At 41.9% G+C, this 21,306-nt stretch overlaps 2 protein-coding genes across 4 annotated transcripts in view; one reads left to right on the forward strand and one right to left on the reverse strand.

Annotated features, from left to right (window-relative positions):
* The window catches only part of LOC125885000 (uncharacterized), a 385,446-nt gene that overhangs the window by 265,962 nt on the left and 98,178 nt on the right, over positions 1-21,306 (forward strand). The gene's annotated exons all lie outside the window — the stretch shown is intronic.
* The window catches only part of atp7b (ATPase copper transporting beta), a 50,894-nt gene continuing 30,367 nt past the window's right edge, over positions 780-21,306 (reverse strand). The window contains exons 12-21 of one of the 3 annotated variants that reach the window (XM_049570288.1): positions 20,238-20,372; positions 19,936-20,130; positions 16,747-16,929; positions 16,453-16,636; positions 11,588-11,728; positions 11,353-11,495; positions 11,065-11,268; positions 10,869-10,986; positions 5,151-5,253; positions 780-4,831 (exon numbers count right to left, since the gene is read on the reverse strand). In XM_049570288.1, coding sequence (XP_049426245.1) covers positions 4,621-4,831; positions 5,151-5,253; positions 10,869-10,986; positions 11,065-11,268; positions 11,353-11,495; positions 11,588-11,728; positions 16,453-16,636; positions 16,747-16,929; positions 19,936-20,130; positions 20,238-20,372 — 1,617 coding nt within the window. In that variant the 3' untranslated portion in view covers positions 780-4,620. Of the gene's footprint in view, positions 4,832-5,150; positions 5,254-10,868; positions 10,987-11,064; positions 11,496-11,587; positions 11,732-16,452; positions 16,637-16,746; positions 16,930-19,935; positions 20,131-20,237; positions 20,373-21,306 lie in introns of those variants that run through there. The other 2 variants (XM_049570287.1, XM_049570289.1) reach the window with 2 other exon arrangements.

The following is a 21,306-nucleotide window of genomic DNA, read 5'->3' on the forward strand; positions in this document are numbered from 1 at the left end:
GTATGTTATAAGAATATTATTCCTTAGTCTCTGTGACATGTTAGGATGATTTTACGACTATTTGCTTTAGATTTCTTACATATAGCTCCTTTAAAGAACAACAAAGCTTTGGTGGCACAATAGCTGCTGGAATACAGCCAAATTGTCTTTATAGGAAAGTGCTGGTTGGATGGCAAAATCGCCACTGAAAATGCTATTGATATTTTGCTAAAAAACACTCATTATTGGTGGCATAGTCACAGCTGGAAATGCTGGCAAAGTCTAACTAAAAAATACCCACTTTTGGGTAAAATCATGGCTGAAAATGCCACCAATGTGTCTCTAAAAAACACGGCTTTGGTGGCAAAATCACAGCTGGAAATTACACAAATGTCACCCTAAAAAACAACCAGTTTTGGTGGAACAATAGCTGCTAGAATACCACCAATTTCTTGCTAAGAAAATACATGGTTTGGTGGCACAGTCGTCGCAGTAAAAATGCTGTTGTTGTTTTGCTAAAAAAACACTCTCTTTTGGTGGCATAATCATCACTAGAAATGCCACAAATATCTCACTAAAAAATATCCACTTTTGGTGGCAAATCATGGCTGCAAATGCTGCCAGTGTCTCACTTAGAAATACCAATGTTGCATTTAGAAAAGATCTGGTTCGGTGACACAATTGCTGCGGGAAATGGCCTTGTACAGTGGCCTGCAGCGTGGCAACCATCTTCCCTTGGTGTCACACCATCTACCATTCCCTCTACCTGCCAATACCAGAGTCAGCTTGTATACATGTAATCAGAAATATGCCACTTTTAGAAACGTGGATATGAAACCCACAATGGCAACATTTTCCTCTAGTGCCCGGACTGCAGCATCACTTTACACGTCAACCTTTGTCTCGGAATAATAATCTAAAACACAGCAACATGGAAACATATTTACATACTATAACATATTATTTCTCTTAGGTTCAGTGACAGTTTTCCAATCAAAGTACAGAATCAGAGCTGTTGGATGAAACAGGTACAAATATAAACACACATTCTCGAACTGTTGGTTTTTCTCTATGAACTTGTGCATTATTTATAACCTGACACTGTCACACTGAAAGTCTTATCCTAACAGTATAGCTTTACTTTGAGTTATGTACAGTGGTGGAAAAAAGTTTTCGGACACCCTTAAAATTTTACACAATCTCAAATATTGTCATGAATTATTTGTGGAAAAATCTTTTTTGTGTTTCAAAAGGTGTGGCTGCATTAGACAGACACAGACAAATACAAATTATATTGTTTTGTTTATTGTTTACAAGAAAAACTAACAAAACTAAATTCTTGACAGTTTCAATATGTAAATTCTCAACTTTGTCGGTATCAAAGTCAACAAATAACAGAGAATGTGTTCAAAACTGAACAAAAAATAAATAAACCATCACATCATCAAATTAATATTTAGTAGTCCTGCCACTGGCATGTAGTAGAGCTCTAATCCTGGCTGGCATGTTCCCCACGAGCCTTTCACACTGTTGAGGGGTAATCTTGTCCCATTCTTCTTGAATTACTGCTTTTAATTCTTCTAAATTCTTTGGTTTATGCTTTGAAACAGACCTTTTGATAATCCACCACAGATTTTCAATGGGGCTCATGTCCGGGGATTGAGCTGGCCACTCTAAGACCTGGATACTATGCTCCTGCAGCCAAGTTCTACTGGCCTTGGATGTGTGGCAAGGGGCATTATCTTGTTGAAACATCCAGTTTTTACCTCGACGGAAGAGTGCACGCGCAGAAGGGAGCATGTGGGTTTCGAGAATGGTACAATACTTGGTAGAGTTCAATGTGCCATCACAGACAGTGAGATGACCAACACCAGCAGCGCTCATGCATCCCCAAACCATGATACTGCCTCCACCATGCTTGACAGTAGGTACTGTACATGCTGGAGATAATGCTTTGCCTGGCCTTCTGCGTACCCTCACATTAGTAGGAGGAAGATAAAGCTGGAAACTGGACTCATTTGACTACAAAATCTTCTTCCAATTCCTGGCTGTCCAGTTCTTGTGTGCCTGGGCCCAACGACGCCGGGCTAACCTCTGTCTCTCATTGATAAGGGGCTTCTTGATAGCCTTGTAGCACCTTAAGCCATGATCTAAAAGACGGCCATGTACAGTGCAGGTGGAACACTGGACACCAGTTTGGTTTGACCACTGCTGCTGAAGCTCCTGTGATGTCATTCGGCGGTTTTGCCTGCACATGGGGATCAGGATGCGGTCATTTCTTGCTGAAGAAACCCTTGGACGCCCAGATCTTGGTTTGTCTTCCAAGCTGTTGGTTCATCTGTATTTCTGCAGAGTGTATCCAACTGCTGAAGGACTGCATCTGCACTTCCTGGCTATCTGGTGGCAGCTGTACCCTTCCTGGCTGAGAATCTTTATCTTCAGGCGTGTTTCCTGCGTTAGGTTCCTTGTTTTAGCCATTTTTGTGTCTGAAGAACTTTCAAATGTGCTGGCTTTATGTAGACACGAAGCTTGGCAACAAAAATTGTGTCTTTTGTGTCTGATGACATAGTTTCTCTTGATGGCATTGCTCTGGCCTCTAGCACTACCGTAAGAAACCTCGGAGTAATATTTGATCAAGATTTGTCTTTTAATTCTCATTTAAAACAAACCTCACGGACAGCATTTTTTCATCTGCGTAATATTGCAAAAATTAGGCCTATCCTCACCCGAAAAGATGCAGAAAAATTGGTCCACGCTTTTGTTACCTCTAGGCTGGATTACTGTAACTCTCTGTTATCAGGTAGCTCTAGTAAGTCCTTAAAAACTCTCCAGCTAATTCAGAATGCAGCAGCACATGTATTAACAGGAACTAAGAAACGAGATCATATTTCTCCTGTTTTAGCTTCTCTGCACTGGCTCCCTGTAAAATCCAGAATTGAATTTAAAATCCTACTGTTAACTTATAAAGCTCTAAATGGTCAAGCTCCGTCATATCTTAGAGAGCTCATAGTGCCTTATTATCCCACCAGAACACTGCGCTCTGAGAACGCAGGGTTACTCGTGGTCCCTAAAGTCTCCAAAAGTAGATCAGGAGCCAGAGCCTTTAGCTATCAGGCTCCTCTCCTGTGGAATCATCTTCCTGTTACGGTCCGGGAGGCAGACACCGTCTCCACACTTAAGACTAGACTTAAGACTTTCCTCTTTGATAAAGCTTATAGTTAGGGCTGGCTCAGGCTTGCCCTGTACCAGCCCCTAGTTAGGCTGACTTAGGCCTAGTCTGCTGGAGGACCCCCCTATAATACACCGGGCCCCTTCTCTCCTTCTCTCTCTCTCTCTCTGGTATTCTATTACTGCATCTTGCTAACTCGGCCATTCTGGATGTCACTAACTCGGCTTCTTCTCTGGAGCCTTTGTGCTCCACTGTCTCTCAGATTAACTCATATCGCAGCGGTGCCTGGACAGCGTGATGTGTGTGGTTGTGCTGCTGCCGTGGTCCTGCCAGATGCCTCCTGCTGCTGCTGCCATCATTAGTCATTAGTCATACTTCTACTGTTATTATACACGACTACTGTCACACATGTATACTGCCAGATATTAATACATACTTTCAATATATTGTACCACAGTAGCCAGAACTATAACTATAACATTATTACTTTCAATAATGATGTTGTGAGCAACTGTCATTACCTGCATCTCTCTCTCTCTCTCTCTCTCTCTCTCTCTCTGTCTCATTGTGTCATACGGATTACTGTTAATTTATTATGCTGATCTGTTCTGTACGACATCTATTGCACGTCTGTCCGTCCTGGAAGAGGGATCCCTCCTCAGTTGCTCTTCCTGAGGTTTCTACTGTTTTTTTTCCCCGTTAAAGGGTTTTTTTTGGGGAGTTTTTCCTTATCCGCTGCGAGGGTCATAAGGACAGAGGGATGTCGTATGCTGTAAAGCCCTGTGAGGCAAATTGTGATTTGTGATATTGGGCTGTATAAATAAAATTGAGTGAAAAATTGATTGATTGAAAAAGAACGACCTTCATCACTGGTACCAAAATGACCCAATACTCAAAATTTCTTATGTATTTTTATGTAACCAATCAATTTTAAGTTTTTAATGGCTTTTTTAGGATTTATTTAGTATTTTGGCTGTGACTGTACTAAAAGAAATTGCACTTGAAGACCTAAGAGTGATTCTTAATGCAATATTTCACAAATGCATGGGGTGTCCGAAACTTTTTTCCACCACTGTATATTATAGAGGTGCATTTGTACAGCAGTTACACACAAGCAACACTATTTCATGTTGCAAGCTTGATTTATGCGGCTCCTGTCACCTGCAGTGAAAATAGGCATAAAATGCATAAAATGACACAGTGCTTCAGTAATAGCTTCATTTTTAGCAACTTGATTTTTCAACATTTTTCTTACTAAAGTTACAGATTGATGTTGGCTTGGTGTCCACAGAGCCACCAATAACAACTTTATGAGATAAAGGTGAATGTGCCACGCCAAAATAAGAGCACTTTTTGAGTTTATGTGCACAATTAGCCTTGTCTATTTACATAAATACATAAAAATATCACACAATTCGTAAACATGAGGAGCAGAAACTGTATGATGTCTCAGTCCTTCCCCCCTTTTCCCTTTACAACACATGAAGGTCCTTTACAGAGTTAATGGACGGTCCCTGGCTTGGTAGGACGATGCCACTTTGGTTCAGCTGCTCCCGAGTGGGTGGAGCGGGGCTGCGCCGCTGGCTGTCCAGACCCAAATGTGTGCTGATCTGCGACAACTGAAGGCTCCTCGTTTGGCCCAGTGCTCGCACCTCATACAGCTCCACTGAGGTTTTCTTGTACCTGCAGAGAACATATGGTTATTCTATTCACCTCTGAATTCAAGACAAAATATGATGAAATATGATGAAACATTTTAAGAGGAGACCACAGCAAACAAAAGTCATAGGATACACCAGAAAAAATGGAAGAAAAACACTCTAAAGGAGGAAAATATGTCTAATAATTCACATATAATGAAATATTTACCAACAGTTCTTGCTTGTAGATGTTCTTTAGAGGCAGAAATTGTGGGGATTTCATTTATATATCGAGTAATATTAGCAAATAAGCAACATGTAATATTTGCTGAGTAGGATACTATTAACAGATAGCAACTCACATTCTCAGCAGGAGAGAAGACAGAACCACTGAAACAGACGAAGCAGCCATTGCAGCAGAGCCCATCCAGGGTTGGAGCACCAGGCCAACAGGCATGAACACACCTACAACCAGCAGAGGGGAGGGATGCACGGGCAACACTGATTTCAAACTGTATATACTAAACAAATGGGCAATTAAAGTTTAAAAAGTCTAAGCTTTATTTCATTTGTTTGTCTGCAAGTCATGTTATTTGCAATCTGATTTTGCCTTTAACAGTCTTGCTTGGCTTTGCTGCTGCCCACAAGGTGCCAGTATAAATAAATTGTGGTATTTCCTGTCAGTTTCTTTTGTTTTCATTATAAGCATCCTCCATATGACTGTCTTCTTTTGCATTTTGCGCAACCAATTTGATTTACAGAGTAGTTATCAGACCATGCATACCAATGAAAACAGTAATGTCATTTCTTCACTTTTCTGGGAATGTGGGATTTTTAACCAAAGCTGTATTAAAGCTGATTCCTTTTAATGAGTCATCTTTAAATGTGACTTTTAGGCAAATTAAGAGAAAAATATATTCCTACTGTAGAATTAGAGGTGCAGTCAGAGATTTTAATCCAATATCTCCTTACAGTCCACAAAAAGGGGTGTTCATACAAAGCCCTGGCTTTGTGAATGAGAAACAAACAAAGTTGCTTGCACCGAGCTGAACAACACTGTTCTACATTCTCTGAACTCTCATGCAGAGGACAGGAGAAAGGCTAAGGCTGGGTCTCAGTACTCAATACCTTTTAGGTACCTTTTAATCCTTTTTGTACCCATACCTTGAATTTTTTTTTTGATTTAATGTAACATGTGATTTGCCCACTACTGCAGAAGCTACATCCCATACTGTTCACAAACGTTCAAAAGTATGGCGGCATTGTACGCAACTGGATGATTCTATTCACATGATGAGTATTAAATGAAGTAGAAAACAAGAATTACTGCTTTGTTGTTGCATACTTCCACAAACTACTCAAGTTGTAGGTACAGTTTATTGTCATGTCTGTGAAAACATGGATGCTTCACTCACATCTTCCCCCTGGCAGCACAGAAGATCTATAAAATCAGCGCATTTTATAGGTGGACACCAAAGATTAGTGTCGACAATTTAGTATCTGACCAAAGGTTTCCCCAGGGCCACCCCTCCCTAAACGCAGAACACACGCTGTGTGTAGGGCCTCATCTTCCATGGGGGGCCACATTTTGCGCGAGGGGACGCATTTGCGCATATGCGCAATGGATGCGCACATGCGCTACCGTGAGGCGCGCATAGAATCAGCTCGAGGAAGGAGAGAAGAGACCTGACCGCCCATGCCATGCGAAAATTAGGCCTATCCTGACCCGAAAAGATGCAGAAAAATTGGTCCACGCTTTTGTTACCTCAAGGCTGGATTACTGTAACTCTCTATTATCAGGTAGCTCTAGTAAGTCCTTAAAAACTCTCCAGCTAATTCAGAATGCAGCAGCACGTGTACTAACAGGAACTAAGAAACGCGATCATATCTCTCCTGTTTTAGCTTCTCTGCACTGGCTCCCTGTAAAATCCAGAATTGAATTTAAAATCCTACTGTTAACTTATAAAGCTCTAAATGGTCAAGCTCCGTCATATCTTAGAGAGCTCATAGTGCCATATTATCCCACCAGAACACTGCGCTCTGAGAACGCAGGGTTACTCGTGGTCCCTAAAGTCTCCAAAAGTAGATCAGGAGCCAGAGCCTTTAGCTATCAGGCTCCTCTCCTGTGGAATCATCTTCCTGTTACGGTCCGGGAGGCAGACACCGTCTCCACATTTAAGACTAGACTTAAGACTTTCCTCTTTGATAAAGCTTATAGTTAGGGCTGGCTCAGGCTTGCCCTGTACCAGCCCCTAGTTAGGCTGACTTAGGCCTAGTCGACCGGAGGACCCCTCTATAATACACCGGGCCCCTTCTCTCTCTCTCTCTCTCTCTCTCTCTCGTATCCTATTACTGCATCTAGCTAACCCGGCCATTCTGGATGTCACTAACTCGGCTTCTTCTCCGGAGCCTTTGTGCTCCACTGTCTCTCAGATTAACTCATATCGCAGCGGTGCCTGGACAGCGTGACGTGTGTGGTTGTGCTGCTGCCATGGTCCCGCCAGATGCCTCCTGCTGCTGCTGCCATCATTCGTCATTAGTCATACTTCTTCTGTTATTATACACATATGATTATTGTCACACATGTATACTGCCAGGTATTAATACATACTTTCAACATATTGTACCGCAGTAGCCAGAACTATAACTATAATATTATTACTTTCAATAATGTTGTTGTAAGCTACTGTCATTACCTGCATCTCTCTCTCTCTCTCTCTCTCTCTCTCTGTCTCATTGTGTCATATGGATTACTGTTAATTTATTATGCTGATCTGTTCTGTACGACATCTATTGCACGTCTGTCCGTCCTGGAAGAGGGATCCCTCCTTAGTTGCTCTTCCTGAGGTTTCTACCGTTTTTTTTCCCCGTTAAAGGGGTTTTTTTGGGGAGTTTTTCCTTATCCGCTGTGAGGGTCTTAAGGACAGAGGGATGTCGTATGCTGTAAAGCCCTGTGAGGCAAATTGTGATTTGTGATATTGGGCTTTATAAATAAAATTGATTGATTGATTGATGCCTCGCTGCAATGATTGACAGCACTGGACATCTGAACAATAAGAGGGGTGCACTGGCAGGCACTTGCAGAGCTGCAGCAGGTGAAGAGTTGTCGACATGTCGTCCAAAAGAGCCTCAGGAGTATGTGCACGCAAGGGACGGCGGGCGGGCTCCACGGAGGGGGAGATCCGAGCCTCTGGGGTATGTGCGGGGCCGGGAGGTCGGATGCTCCCAGAGAGGGGAGAGGGAGAAATATAGCTAAATAAGATGAAAATAGAAAAGAATGTGTATTTTATTTCTGTTTTCAGTGTTTAATTAAGGTAGGAGAGGCGGAGGGCTGAGGGAGATCGTACGCCTCCAGAGAGGGCAGAGGGAGAAATATAACAAAATAAGATTAAATAGGAAAGACCTGTCTCCTCTTTTATTTTATTTTCAGTGTTTAATCAAGGGTGGGGGATTGAGGTGGTGGAAGTTACTTTCTTTTGATGAGTAATTGATGGCTATTTGTGACTCAGATTTGTTTATTTACAGTGGTGGAAAAAAGTTTTTGGACACCCTTAAAATTTTACACAATCTCAAATATTATCATGAAATATTTGTGGAAAAATCTTTTTTGTGTTTCAAAAGGTGTGGCTGCATTAGACAGATACAAACAAATACAAATTATATTTTTTTGTTTATTGTTTACAAGAAAAACTAACAAAACTAAATTCTTGACAGTTTCAATATGTCAGTTCTCAACATTGTCAGTATCAAAGTCAACAAATAACAGAGAATGTGTTCAAAACTGAACAAAAAATAAATAAACCATCACATCATCAAATTAATATTTAGTAGTCCTGCCACTGGCATGTAGTAGAGCTCTAATCCTGGCTGGCATGTTCCCCACGAGCCTTTCACACTGTTGAGGGGTAATCTTGTCCCATTCTTCTTGAATTACTGCTTTTAATTCTTCTAAATTCTTTGGTTTATGCTTTGAAACAGACCTTTTGATAATCCACCACAGATTTTCAATGGGGCTCATGTCCGGGGATTGAGCTGGCCACTCTAAGACCTGGATACTATGCTCCTGCAGCCAAGTTCTACTGGCCTTGGATGTGTGGCAAGGGGCATTATCTTGTTGAAACATCCAGTTTTTACCTCGACGAACAGTGCACGCGCAGAAGGGAGCATGTGGGTTCGAGAATGGTACAATACTTGGTAGAGTTCAATGTGCCATCACAGACAGTGAGATGACCAACACCAGCAGCGCTCATGCATCCCCAAACCATGATACTGCCTCCACCATGCTTGACAGTAGGTACTGTACATGCTGGAGATAATGCTTCGCCTGGCCTTCTGCGTACCCTTACATTAGTAGGAGGAAGATAAAGCTGGAAACTGGACTCATTTGACTACAAAATCTTCTTCCAATTCCTGGCTGTCCAGTTCTTGTCTGCCTGGGCCCAACGACGCCAGGCTAACCTCTTGATAGCCTTGTAGGACCTTAAGCCATGATCTAAAAGTCGGCCACGTATAGTGCAGGTGGAACACTGGACACCAGTTTGGTTTGACCACTGCTGCTGAAGCTCCTGTGATGTCATTCGGCGGTTTTGCCTGCAGATGCGGATCAGGATGCGGTCATTTCTTGCTGAAGAAACCCTTGGACGCCCAGATCTTGGTTTGTCTTCCAAGCTGTTGGTTCGTCTGTATTTCTGCAGAGTGTATCCAATTGCTGAAGGACTGCATCTGCACTTCCTGGCTATCTGGTGGCAGCTGTACCCTTCCTGGCTGAGAATCTTTATCTTCAGGCGTGTTTCCTGCGTTAGGTTCCTTGTTTTAGCCATTTTTGTGTCTGAAGAACTTTCAAATGTGCTGGCTTTATGTAGACACGAAGCTTGGCAACAAAAATCGTGTCTTTTAATAAAAAGAACGACCTTCATCACTGGTACCAAAATGACCCAATACTCAAAATTTCTTATGTATTTTTATGGAACCATTCAATTTTAAGTTTTTAATGGCTTTTTTAGGATTTATTTAGTATTTTGGCTGTGACTGTATTAAAAGAAATTGCACTTGAAGACGAAAGAGTGATTCTTAATGCAACATTTCACAAATGCATGGGGTGTCTGAAAACTTTTTTCCACCACTGTATTTATTTCAGTTTGAAGTTATTTTTATTTAATATTTATTTATTTATTTCAGGTTGAATTTCTTATTTTATTTGACTCATACTGCCAAACTACTGTATCTACAGTACATTTGTTATTGCCAGTAAAGGTTGTCAAGTTAAATGGCAAGTTGTTGTACGGTCATTTTGTACCTATGATACATTTGGGATGGGGGCCTCCAAATAAAATTTTGCTTAGGGCCCCAATTTGGTCAGGGGCAGCCCTGGGTTTCCCTTTCTGTTCCTAGGATATGACGTTCCAAAAAGTGTTCAATGCAGAACATTATGATGTCACAGTGAAGCTGAAGTTGAACTTTGACATTTTGGATATATAATGTCATCACTTAGACAGTTTTGTCATAATTAGCATATGAATTCTTGAGTAATGGCCAAAAACATGTATTGTGAGGTCACAGTGACCTTGACCTTTAACTTTCAACCACCAAATTCTAATCAATTCATTCTTGAGTCTCAATGAATGTTTGCACAAAATTTTGAGGAGACTCCCTCAAGTTGTTCTTGAGATATCACATTCACAAGAATGAGACAGACAAGGACATAGTGACCTTGATCTTTGACCTTTAACCACCAAAATATATTCACTTCATTGTTGATTTCAAGTGGCAAATTTGAAGAAATTCCGCCAAGGTTTTCTTGAGATATCACTTTCACGAGAAAGTTACGGACAGACCAACAACCCAAAAACATAATGCCTCTGGCCATGGCTTTCGCTGGCATGGAGGTATAAAAAGGTATCAAATGAAATACTGTACTGATATCAATTTAATGGCATTGGTATTGTAATCTTTTTTAAATGATACCCAGCCCTAGCAAAGGTCACAGATGTATTAATAGAAAGGCAGTATAAAAATAATTTTTAAAAAAGTCTCGCTGTCATAATTTGACAGAAGACTGCTGGTGTAATATCATTTCTCACCTGCAGCAATGGGTATTCCTAGAAGGTTATAGATGAGGGCAAAAACAAAGTTGGTCCGTATCCTCCGCACCGTCTTCTTTGACAGCTCAATACTGGCCACCACATCCAGCAGGTTGTTCTGCAGAGAGTAAAAACCTTCACTTTAAAGACGTCATGCTAACTTCACACAGACTGTCAGTCACAGGGTGTCACCTACTCGAATGAGGACAATGTCAGCCGCCTCAATAGCCACGTCGGTGCCCGTGCCGATGGCAATGCCAACGTCGGCCCGAGCCAGGGCGGGCGAGTCATTGACACCGTCCCCCACCATTGCCACTCGCTTGCCTTGTTCCTGAAGCTCTTGCACTTTTGCCACCTTATGTGAAGGCAACACCTCTGCAAACAACTTTCTGATCCCCACCTGAGCTCATACAAAAATTAATTTCATTTTATCTCATATAACTCTGCAGCCTTTTTAAAGACTCCTTTATAAATGTTTATTTACCTGTGCAGCTATGGCTTTAGCTGTGCACCTGTTATCTCCCGTTATCATAACCACGTCAATGCCCATGCTGTTGAGCGTATGCACTGCTAATGCTGCCTCTGCTTTCACCGTGTCTGCAATGGCTAACATGGCACACAGCACACCTACAGAGAACATACATACAACATGAGGTGAATGATAAAAGATAAAAGTAAATGTCAGTGTTGTTGTTTTTTTTTTAAGGTTTTATCCTCACCATCTATGGCCACCAGGATAGCAGTCTGCCCTTTCGTCTCGTGGCTGGACATGGCGGCATCAACGTCTGCTCCGATGTGATGACCATTCCTCCTCATCCACTCTCTGTTCCCAATCAGGACAGAGTACGATAAAGGTTCACCTGCTGACAGCAAAGAAATACTGGAAAAATCAAACTGAATGTCTATGAGTGAGGACAAGGTAATGGCAGATAGAGCTGTTTTGTGTGTTCTTCGGGTGTAAATTAAAGGGTTAAGTTAAATATTTCCCAACCTGGACCCTATTTTTCCATGTTTTTACGCCTAAGTGACTAATACCCAAACCCACCAGACTCCATTTTTTAAAAAAAGCATTATTTAAGCATGTATAGAGTAAGCATGTTTTCACATCTAATTGAGTAAAGTAAAAGTTTATTTCAACCAAACTAGAGTTGGTGATTGTTGGAACAGCAGTAAGACAAACCAACAACACTTTTGTGAGTTTTATTTTATTTTTATTGAGTTTGGATGAATTTTGTTTTACGATGATAAAATTTCTATTTATTTAAAGAATAACTTTGGTATTTTTCAACCTGGGCCCTATTTCCCCATGTGCATGTGTACGTATGATTCATAGGTACAACTCGTTCTAAAATTGGTTCAGTATTGAGAGAGGCGGATGCAGCTGGCAGCCGCGAAACGAGCTAAAACGGTAACGGGGGCAAATGCATCCCGTTTATGTTTGCGCATTAAAAGTGCTTTTTATCGCCACTGACTGGTTCAGATCGCCAGTGCTATCTCTGTAAATAGCATACTAAGCGTTTCCCTTACCCTTCACTTCCTCTGGGCTGTGACGTCATCTCGCGAGAGCTTTGCTTGTCGCCGGAAGAAAACAGAGGAGCCGTGCTGAGCGCCGCTCAGAGTGGTGCTGGTTGTCCCAGAGTACAGTTGAGAGTTTTACTGCATCGATTGAAAACAATGGTTCGTGTTTGTGCTTAGCTTAGCTTTCATAGGCTGCCTTTGTCAGATGGCGAGATGCTGAAGTTGTGGCTAGTTGTGCTACAAATGGATGCTAGCACTCCTCCCCAGAAACTGCACCTTGCAGACCACCAGGTCTGCAGTGCTCACTTCTCCCAAGATGACTACTGCCAGCTGAAGAAGAGAAGACATCCAATCCCGAAACACCTCTTCCTCAAGAATACGGCTGTCCCACGAGTAAAGAGAGCTACAGACACAGTGGAGGTAATGTTATATAAACAATGTTCGAAACCCTTAGTATGCTATTTACAGAGATAGCACTGGTGATCTGAACTGGTCAGTGGCGAAAAAAAGCACTTTTAATGCGCAAACTTATATGGGACGCATTTGCTCCCGTTACCGTTTTAGCTCGTTTTGCGGCTGCCAGCTGCATCCGCCTCCCTCCATACTGAACCAATTTTAGAACGAGTGGTACCTATGAATCATACGCACACATACACATGGGGAAATAGAACCCCGGTTGAAAAATACCGAAGTTATCCTTTAAATTGAGTCTGGTGGAATAGGCCAGGGGTCACCAACTACCAGAAGAGCCATTTTTGGTCCACAAAAAAGAAAGAAAATTAAATCTGCCTGGAGCCGAAAATATATTTGAGCCTTATGTTAAAGGTGACACAGCCTTAGTAAGTCTAAATCAGCTCATCAACATTACTAACAGGTCAAATCATTAATATGTTTTACTATAAGGTGGCTACTTTGTAAAAAGGTATTATGAATATTTGGTACTTTGTAGCGCTGGCGGTGAAAGTGAACAAATCTGTCTATGCACTATTGAGTTTATTATTTTCCTCCAGGACTTTTCCTTTCTGGATTTGGAATCCATAGCTAGCTTCGCTAAAACCCAGTTCAGAGCAAAGACTGGCGACAAGAAGAGTTCAAACAGGCAGCTATTTGCAATGCACCGATCGGCAACGTTCTAAAACGTTTTAAAACGTTCTGTTGAAACAGGGGACGTGCTTTATGTTCTAAAACCGGCCGCTGGTGATTTGACCAGCTGAGTTGCAGGTGACACCATCAGCCGGCTTGAGTCAAGTTCAGACAGCCAGTTCACACCACTGCAACTTTTCTGTGTAACCTTCTGAAACGGTTTTGTCTCATCTGGAATCTGAGGTCTGAACTGGGCTAAAAGATACTCAAGATGAGCCATTGCTCTTGTTGTTCGGCAAAGTTTAGAGAAAAGGCGCCTGGGGGATCCGATGGGTTAGTTTTGGTTCCAAAGGTACCATGATGAAAGTGGCTATAGGGGCTATAGTTCCTGAATGGGAATCTTGGCCAGTAAATGTTAAATACTGGCCAGTATTGGGATTGAACCCATGGCCTTAGCATTTTTAACACCACGCTCTAACCTTCTTAGCTAACCAGCCTACTTACTGTGGTGGTTTAGTTTAGGCTTATAAAAAGGGGAACTGTGCCCACACCTGGGATAGGTGATGGCAATTTTAGGGCTGTTTCCATGGACCGCGGAACGCTTCTGAACAAGGGGGGGCCATAATTTCAAGTCACGCGGAGGGGGTGGGGGGGGCATATGCATTGAAACAGATGATATTACTGACGTTGCGGAGCACTTTTTTTTATTCCGACGCCACACAGTCACATCTACAGTACACGCATGAACACGAACACATGCTTGCTCAGATTAACCCCTCTGATCCCACTCTAACATTCACATACAACAGGCCAAGCCTATTTATACATAAACGCACAGATGAGGTCACAGTGGAAGCTGGAGTAATTTGATCATTTTGTTTTTTCTGTTTACTTGAAGAAAATCAGATATCGACTTCTGTCTCTTCATTTTCCCAGATGCAGCCAGCGCAAGTGCCCGCCGTTAGTTCGCGACGCTCATGCATGACGTACTGATAAACAATGCACTTGATAGGCACACTAATATCAAATCAATATGCAGCAGTCAGTGGGAGTTTTTTTTTATCGGCAGCAGCTGGTGAGAGTGAGTGAAGGTGTGTGGTGACTTGGCTCGTAAAAACACAGATAGGCTACAATTTAGGATTTTATTCATATAAAATAGTTTGTCAGAGTAGAGCCCTGCGCGGGACTGTTTTCTTCATCACGCTCCTGCCCGCTCCGCTGAATTTCTGACCATTACCGCCCGCTCCCGCAACGTGTGTGTTACACTCCCACCCGCACCCGCAATGTGTATGTCCACTCCCGCCCGCTCCCGCAAATCTCTGAGAATTTATGCCCGCACAATAATAGAGATGCATTGATTTTGTGTCTTCTCCTGTCCCGCAGGAGAAAACACGTCATATTATAGACTATTAATAAAGAGATTCATGGGGTTGTTTGTTTCATTTCCCTGGCCTGCATGTCTTTTGACGCACTGGTCAGGAACAGAGCTCCTATTTCGTTGTTTTCATTTAGTTTTTAATGAAATAAAGGCTGTTTCATATTCTATTCTCCTCCTCTGTATTTTATTCATTTTTCTACCTTTATATAATCACGCAGTGATTGAGGTTAAGGCAAGCCCAGCGCCAGGATGAAGTTACTGACGGAGCGGTTAAAAATTACGAGGGGGCAAATCTTCATTAGCCTATGCAACATAGGTTCACACAGTGAGTTGTAAAGAGCGCGCAGACGTGCGTAATAGTCGCTCATAATGAGAGCTCGTCGCCGGTGAAACACAATAAACTGCACGTCTTCTTTCATGTTTGTCTCATGACAGATGGAGCTGACAGACAGGTGGAGGAAGCGGCAAATTGGTATTAAAGCTGGTTCAGAGCATATTCGTCCATTTATGAATAAATATGGAGTGGAAACGCCCATGCATGTGCACCAAGTTCCTGTGTTGACATCCCGTCGCTAGGCTAGATCTTCTTCTTCTTCTTATTTTTCTTCTTCTTCTTCTACTGTTTAATGGCAGTTGGCAAACAGCGAATTGGCCCATTACCGCCACCAACTGGTGGAGTGTGGATCAAAATGACTATTACTATTTGCGTTGGGTCCCGCCGGGTCCCAATGCAGCCCTTTATGTCAGAGTACAAAAGTTACCCGGACCATGGCCCCCCTGGCCCCCCCGGTTCCGCGGTCTATGGCTGTTTCTGATTAAAGAAAAAGGATATTACTCTTTAACTAAAAGGTCTATCTCTGTAGGGATCCTTTCCATAATGCTGTCAGACACAAAAACAAACTTTCAGTGGGCGTAAATTGACAATGCACAATTGCCCCAGGTGGTTACATTGCATTTCATTCACGCTGCCAGCTGCAACACTCTCACACAGAACTGGAACAATTTCAAAAAATGTTGTTCCCATTATCAATTACACAAAAAAAAGGAAAACAGGGTCAAGGCTGAAATACATCTAACCTACCCTTTAAGGATAATAAAGGTATATTTATTTTATAACATGATGTGGTTAACAAGAACTTGGTTTATCTTATTGTTTCCTTTCATTAAGAGCTTTATTACCAATACATCTTGGCTATGGTCACATTACAGGGACTGATTTGTGAGCCAGCACACATTGCTCCTGAATGGAAACAATGCCCAGTATGGAAATTCTAAATACTGACCAGTATGGGATTTGAACCCATGACCTTGGTATTATTAGCACCATGCTCTAAACATCTGAGCTTACAGACCTGGTTGTTCTGTTGGTTTAGGCTGATAAAAAGAGGGATGTTGACTACAACAACAACAAATGAATACCTTACATAATGTAGTTGTTTAAAGGCAGATGATTGTCTAGAGCCAGACAGCTCAGGCGACATTCAAATAAAGGGGAAAGCAGATAAATTAATGCCATGAATCTGAGCTGGAATACAATGAAAGCAGTCCTTTAAACATCAGGAGGCAGATGTATAATTCTGCGTGTAATCCCAGAAAAGCCATCACCTGCAGGCGTGGCCTCGGCAGCAGACAGCAGGCTGCTTTCGTCAGTGGTGGCTCCTGGCAGCAGGAAATGCTCGTCATTCTGCTGCTGCAGCAGATGTTCCACGTTGGAAACCCGGCAGCTGATCCCACACCCGGGCACTGCCTGGAAGTCCTGGCAGTAACCCAGCAAGTCACAGCCCAGCTCCTGTTAACATGCAAACACACAGTTGCTTCACTGAGCATAAAAACACAAACTTGTGGTTTTTAGGGAGACTTTGAAACACACATGCACACACACAGAAGCATCCCTCTTACCTCTTTGCAGTGTTTGGCAACTGCTGTGCCCAGGGGGTGCTCGCTGCTGGCCTCCGCTGTACCAACAACTGCCAGGATCTTCCTCAGAGGCATGCGGGCCATTTCCCACAATACCAACACACGGGTGACCTGCGGTACTCCATTTGTGATTGTACCCGTCTTATCAAACATCACCACGCTGATCTGAGGAAGCAGAAACACCAATCATGATTCCATCATCTATTTAATGTTTTCTTTTTGATCATCTTTGTGTAGTAAGTAGATTTTCGATGGTGTGATGGCAGCACTTTACAATGAATGTTACTTATTCACCTGTTATCCATCAGAAATGTTCACCACCATGTGTATTTTTGTGAAGTCATTGATGTGTGCAGTCTGCTCAGAATGATAAAAGATTTGTTTGAAGCAAAGCTAAAGTAAAAATCCAGTGTTTCCACGGCCTGTGCCGTTCTCACGGAAGTATGTTGGATTTAAACGTTGTTTTTGCCCCCAGGCAGTCATTTTATCATTCTGTGCAGATCATGAAAATACCTTTGAAGACCCGCGACCTGCAGCTGGATTACAGGTAAAATAAATAAATAATCCTCTGACTTTTTTCCCCCCCGAAGGAAGTAATTTTGGGAGTGCTGAGGTCAGGAACGAGGGGAAAAGTCACCAAAACCTAAAGGCGTCTTCCTCTTTGGGTCTTTGGGAAAATGTGCACAGGAAATGTCATGTAAAGACTACGAGGTGTTGAAGTAACAAAATTAACTGATAAAAAAAGAGGTGATGAAAATGCATGTGAGTTAAGAAATAGAGGATGGATGGATGTTAAAGGAAAATAAGTGATAAATCATCAAGTGATTTGATTAATTTAAAGCTGATTTCATCATCAACAGTTATGATTTCTTAGAGTCTCATTCCCAACCTGAAATTGCCATTTATTTTTTAATAAAGTGGCCTTAAGGGTGGAAGTGACAAAAAATATTGAAAATTAGACATTAGCCTCCACAAAGCAGTCAAGTTGCACTTACAGTTTACATCTATGTCTGTGAAAACATGGACACCCAAGATAAGTGTCACCAATTCAGTATCTGACCAAAGTGTCTCCCCTTCTTTTCCTGATAAATGATGTCAAGTGATAGCCTATAAAGTGTTTTTGCAGACCATTATGATGTCACAGTGAAGTTGACCTTTGATCTTTTGGATATAAAATGTCATCACTTCATCATATACTTTGACCTTCGACCACCAAATTTTAATCAGTTTATTCTGAACTCCGAGTGGACACTCAGTGGTCAAATTTGAGCTCAAGGTGTTCTTGAGGCATCACTTTCACGAGGATAAGTGGGTGCAAGGTCACAGTGGCCTTGACCTTTGACCACCATAATCCATTAGTTTATCATCGAGTGCAAGTGGATTTTTGTGCCAAATCTGAAGAAATTCCCTCTTTGCGTTCTTGAGATATTGCGTTCACAAGAATGGGATGGATGGACAAACCAGGAAACATAATGCCTCCAGTCACAGCTTTTGCTGGTACGGAGGCATAAAAATAAAAGTGATGAAAATGCTTAAGAATTAATAGTGTAAGTAATAAAAAGAATGTGACTTGAAAAATAGAGCTATAAATTATCAAGTAATTTCATTAATTTGTCTACCATTTATCATTCACAACACCCAACTGACATAATTTACATTGACACTTTTTGTTACCTCTGCCCAAAAGCATTTATCACTCTATTTTTCATTTCACGTGTATTTTTCATCACCTCCACATTTATGTTAATTTTTGTTACACCCACCCCTCATAAAAATATATCCACAACAGATGGAGGTGTTACAGTGTCAAAAAAAGAAAAAAAAAAGCCTGTAGTGCTTTTTATCAATCTTTATTTTTTTGGTGAGTTACCATTGCATGCTTCCTTCCGTGCAGTGATACAGTTGGGGGTTGTAGTTTGGTAGAAAGAAACACATGAAACTGTTGACAACAAGGTCTGTGGATTATCTTGAGTAACCAGGTCATGAATTCTGGAATGAGAAATTGCTGTCGAGTTTTTCAAGGGTATTTTTGGCCAAGTATTAGTGCGATTACTGGTGTATCTCATCGCTATTTCCCAGTGCCCAAGTGGGTAACCGAAATGCCAAATTGGCCAGTATAGGGAACGAACCTATGACCTTGGTATTATTAGCACCACACTCTAAGCAGCTGAGCTAAGTGGCCTACTTGTTTTGCTCCTCTATATGGTTAGCAGCTGTAGTTCGGTAGACAGACAATAGCTCCTATACGATACTGCTCAGAACGAGGTCTGTGGATTATCTTGCGTAACTGGGTCATGATTTCTGGAAAGAGACATTGATGTTGAGTTCATTCATTCATTCATCTTCTAACCGCTTCATCCTCTTGAGGGTCGCGGGGGGGCTGGAGCCTATCCCAGCTGACATCGGGCGAGAGGCAGGGTTCACCTTGGACAGGTTGCCAGACTATCGCAGGGCTGACACATAGAGACAAACAACCATTCACGCTCACATTCACACCTACGGACAATTTAGAGTTATCAATTAACCTAGTCCCCAATCTGCATGTCTTTGGACTGTGGGAGGAAGCCGGAGTGCCTGGAGAGAACCCATGCTGACACGGGGAGAACATGCAAACTCCGCACAGAAGGGCTCCCATGTCCGGGATCGAGCCGGCAACCCTCTTGCTGTGAGGCGAGAGTGCTAACCACCACACCACCGTGCTGCCCCGACTTTGGGGTTTTTAAAGAGTTAATCTGGATTCACCAAAGTCACACAATAACACAAACAAAGCAACTGATAAAGGTAGCGGTGGATCAGCAGCTCCTGTGTTCAGTGACGTAAAATTACAGTTTTTGTCAGTGGGGTCTGGCTTTGAGGGGAGGCAGACATCTCCACTGGAGAGAAGGCCGATATCTCCAAGACTTGGCAACTCACATCAAAACAATCTAAATTGATAAATAGCACTACAGGTAAGAGGTAACTACGTGCAAGGACTTCAATGTTATGCTTATTATATGAAGAGCTACAAATAATTGTCCTCCCTACTTTTCTATGATTGTGATGTGGATTAGATGAAGGCTGGGAACATTTTTGTACTCTTTGTTGTATTAAAGTAATAATAAAAACTAACAATAAATCTAATAACATACAAGTATCAAAATGCTAATAACAGCAGAAGCAGGATGTAAAGACCTTGTGTGCCATCTCCAGTGGCTCGCCTCCTTTAATGAGGATCCCGTTCTGAGCTCCGACTCCTGTGCCCACCATTACAGCTGTCGGGGTTGCCAGCCCCAGAGAGCAGGGGCAGGCAATGGACAGAACTGTGATGGATGCCTGAAAGGCAAAGCGGACGATGACCTCCGCCTTGGAGATGTTTTGGTTGTAACCCTGAGAGGAAGAGAAAGAGTTATTGCAGTGACATCATGAATACTTCCTTTTAAATCTCTCTGAAAGCAGCTTTTGTTTGCATATCAAAACATTTGTGACACACCTACCGGGAAATTCTCCTTCACAATGTCAAAGTTGACAAACCCAACTGCCAGCCAGGCCACCAGCGTCAGCACAGAGACAATGACTATGAAGGGCACAAAGTAACCACTGAGCCTGTCTGCAAACTGCTGGATGGGCGCCTGAACAAACACAAGAGAGAAGAGAGGAAATATTTCTATTGCATCTTTGCTCTTCATGCTCATTTATGTTTCTGACTTTGTGTGTTATTTTATACCTGTCTTACTCTATTATAGCTTGTTTTGCTTTCTATTCTCTTGGCTCTTTAAATACTGTTTTTGGGTCTATTTAAATGTTCTTTTATAATGTGTTTTCTTGCACTTTATCTCAATGTTTTTGATGTTTTATGTACAGCACTTTAAACTGCCTTAGTGCTGAAATGTCCTATACAAGTCCTATATAAATAAACTTGTCTTTTAGTGTTTCTGTTAATAATGAAAATATAAACAAAGGTGCATCTCTGTACATGTATTTGGATAACGCTAAATCCATCTTCACTAATTATGTACCCAGCTGGCACACGACCAACCTTCAAAGTTTAAAAGTGGTTGAAATTATGTCAGTTGCTGTTTCAACATTAAAACAACATTTAATTCTGATGGTCATAAAAAAGTTAACAAAATTCTCATTAATCAACATTGAAATCTGAGAAAGATCTGTTTCAACATTAAAACAATTTTGAAACAACATTTACAGCTTATAAAACAAAATTGCGAAATCAATGTTAATTCATGTCTCAAAATCAAAACATAATTCAACAGTGATTCAACCATGGTGTATGACGCTGATTTAACAGTGAATAAGAGAGAAGTAAAACCCAAATATAATTTAAAAAAAAAAGTATTAGGATGAGAAAACGTCAGCTTGCACCACAGCAAAGATAGATTCTTTCTTAAATCTTTTTTTATTATTAAAAATGAATTAGGGGCGTCGGTGGCTTAGTGGTAGAGCAGGCGCCCCATGTACAAGGCTGTTGCCGCAGTGGCCTGGGTTCGAATCCAGCCTGTGGCCCATTGCTGCATGTCATTCCCCCTTCTCTCTCCCCCTTTCACACTT

The sequence above is a fragment of the Epinephelus fuscoguttatus genome, linkage group LG24, assembly GCF_011397635.1.
Source record: "Epinephelus fuscoguttatus linkage group LG24, E.fuscoguttatus.final_Chr_v1".
Lineage (NCBI taxonomy): Eukaryota > Metazoa > Chordata > Actinopteri > Perciformes > Serranidae > Epinephelus > Epinephelus fuscoguttatus.